This window comes from Protopterus annectens, chromosome 6.part0 (assembly GCF_019279795.1).
Source record: "Protopterus annectens isolate FY-2018-M chromosome 6.part0, PAN1.0, whole genome shotgun sequence".
In the NCBI taxonomy this organism is placed as follows: domain Eukaryota; kingdom Metazoa; phylum Chordata; order Ceratodontiformes; family Protopteridae; genus Protopterus; species Protopterus annectens.
Genome location: NC_056737.1, coordinates 31,532,060 through 31,533,945, shown reverse-complemented (window position 1 = coordinate 31,533,945; position 1,886 = coordinate 31,532,060). Strand labels below are relative to the sequence as shown.

Below are 1,886 nucleotides of genomic sequence, written 5' to 3'. Positions count from 1 at the left end.
ACTAGCCATCACTAGATCTCACTTACTATCTACCCTACTGTACTGCTCACATATCTTGCACAACCTACGTAAGGCAGACTTTAATAACCTAGAGTCCTGCTATAACAAAATTGCTACGTTTACTGTCAATCTACCCCATAAAACTCACCATTGCTCTCATTTTTCAACAACTCTGCTGGCTGGAACTTCCCAATCTGTTAACGCTAAACCAACTTACCTTTGCCCATAAAGTCATGCACATCTCCAGTATTTGCCCTGCACTTTCAAGCCTGGTCCAACCTAACTTTAACTGCAGATCCCTTAGGTCTTCCAACAGACTAATGCTAAAAGTTACCCAGTCTTAAAACTGTCATGGCGACTCCCTCTATTCCTATAAAATAGCCACGGACGGGAATGCTTTTCCTCAGCACATTCAAAACAATCCCAACATGTCCTCATTTAAAAAAAAAAGCCTAAAGGATTATCTCAATAGCAACTGGTTCTGCTCTGTATTGCTCCAGGCTAGTTTTATTTCTTTTACTTTCCAGCTCCCTTCTTATGTATCTCTCTTCTCTGCTTTTATGCAGCTAGTGTTTATAATCACATGCTTAGTCTCTGATAGATTATGTATATCTCTGTAGTATATTATTGCTATCTATTTGCTCATGATTAATTATCTCTTATGTAAGTTTGTTAACTGCATATTTTGCTAGTATTTGTGTTCATGACTACTTGTTTTTCTTTGTTTGTTTGTGTCTTTTGGCTTTTCCCGGTTAGGGGTCGCCACAGCGGAACTTGGTCCGCTAATGATTAGGGTTTTTTCTGGTAGTTTATTGTTTTATATAATAGTCGCTAACTAGTTTGCTGTAGTTATGTGTATTTGTAGCTTTCCCTTAGAACTCGTTTTTATTAGAGAGTTTTCCCCCTTCCCCCTTTCCCTCTTGTAGGTAGCATCTTAGTTTAAGCTTTTTCTTCTTTCTGATTGTTAGGTAGCCGTTTAAGTTAGAGGCTTCCTAGTTTTAAAAAAAAAAAAAAAAAAAAAATATCTTTATCTGTAGTATACTGTGTGTTTTTTTTGCTTTTTTAGACTCAGTGTAGCATCTGTCTAGTTGTGGATATGTGTAAAGAATCCAAGGTGTCTGGATTCAAGAAGTGTGACTCATGCTGTCAGAAAATGTCTCTGACAGATGGGCACACTTCTTGCGTCTGTTGCTTAGGCGCAGTGCACCTGCAGGACTCTTGTTCTGTATGCCATGCATTTAGCCCAAGAGTTCTGCAGGAGCGCAAAAATAAGCTTATTTTGAGGGGTCTTCTTAAGCCCCAGGATTCACCGGCCAAGGCTCAGCCTGTGAAATCTCCTAAACTGACCAAATCGTTGGCTCCCAGCTTGGAGCCATCATTGGCCCAAGCCTTACCTACTACTTCGGTTCCTGCCGGAACCAAGGAGACTGCCTCCCCGTCAGCTCCAACGGTACCTTCGGAGCCATCGTGGACCCACAAGAGGCAAGGTCCCCTTCTCTAGAGTCTGTACATTTGGCTCCTCGGTTTCCCCTGTTGCAGAGTGACCGCAGTCACAGATCCTCCCACTCCTCTCGGTCCTCTAGACTCTCAGATCACGATGTGGAGAGAGTGGTCAGTAGGTTATTGAAGTCGCAGGCACTGGCCAAAATGTTGTCCAGCCCTCCTCAGCAGGTGTCGGCTCCGTTCACTTCTATCGATGTTCCTCCTCCAACTCCATTGAGCTCAGAGCCAGAGTTTGTTGGGGTTCGAATCGTGGAACCGTCGGCTGCGATAATGGTTTCTCCTTCGGTTCCGTCGTCGGCTCCAATCCCCTTGATGGTGCCATCCATCGAGGGATCTGAGCGCCGAGACTCCCTCATCGGCTCCGAGGGGGCGAGTGGCATCAG

At 44.2% G+C, this 1,886-nt stretch overlaps 1 protein-coding gene across 1 annotated transcript in view; it reads left to right on the top strand.

The window, feature by feature from the left end:
* LOC122803758 (lanosterol synthase-like) overlaps positions 1 to 1,077 on the top strand; it is a 792,945-nt gene extending 791,868 nt beyond the window's left edge. Inside the window, exon 17 of the mRNA XM_044073448.1 lies at positions 1,067 to 1,077. Within this exon, the coding sequence (XP_043929383.1) occupies positions 1,067 to 1,077 (11 nt within the window). The remainder of the gene's footprint in view (positions 1 to 1,066) is intronic.
* The last annotated feature ends 809 nt before the right edge of the window (positions 1,078 to 1,886 follow it).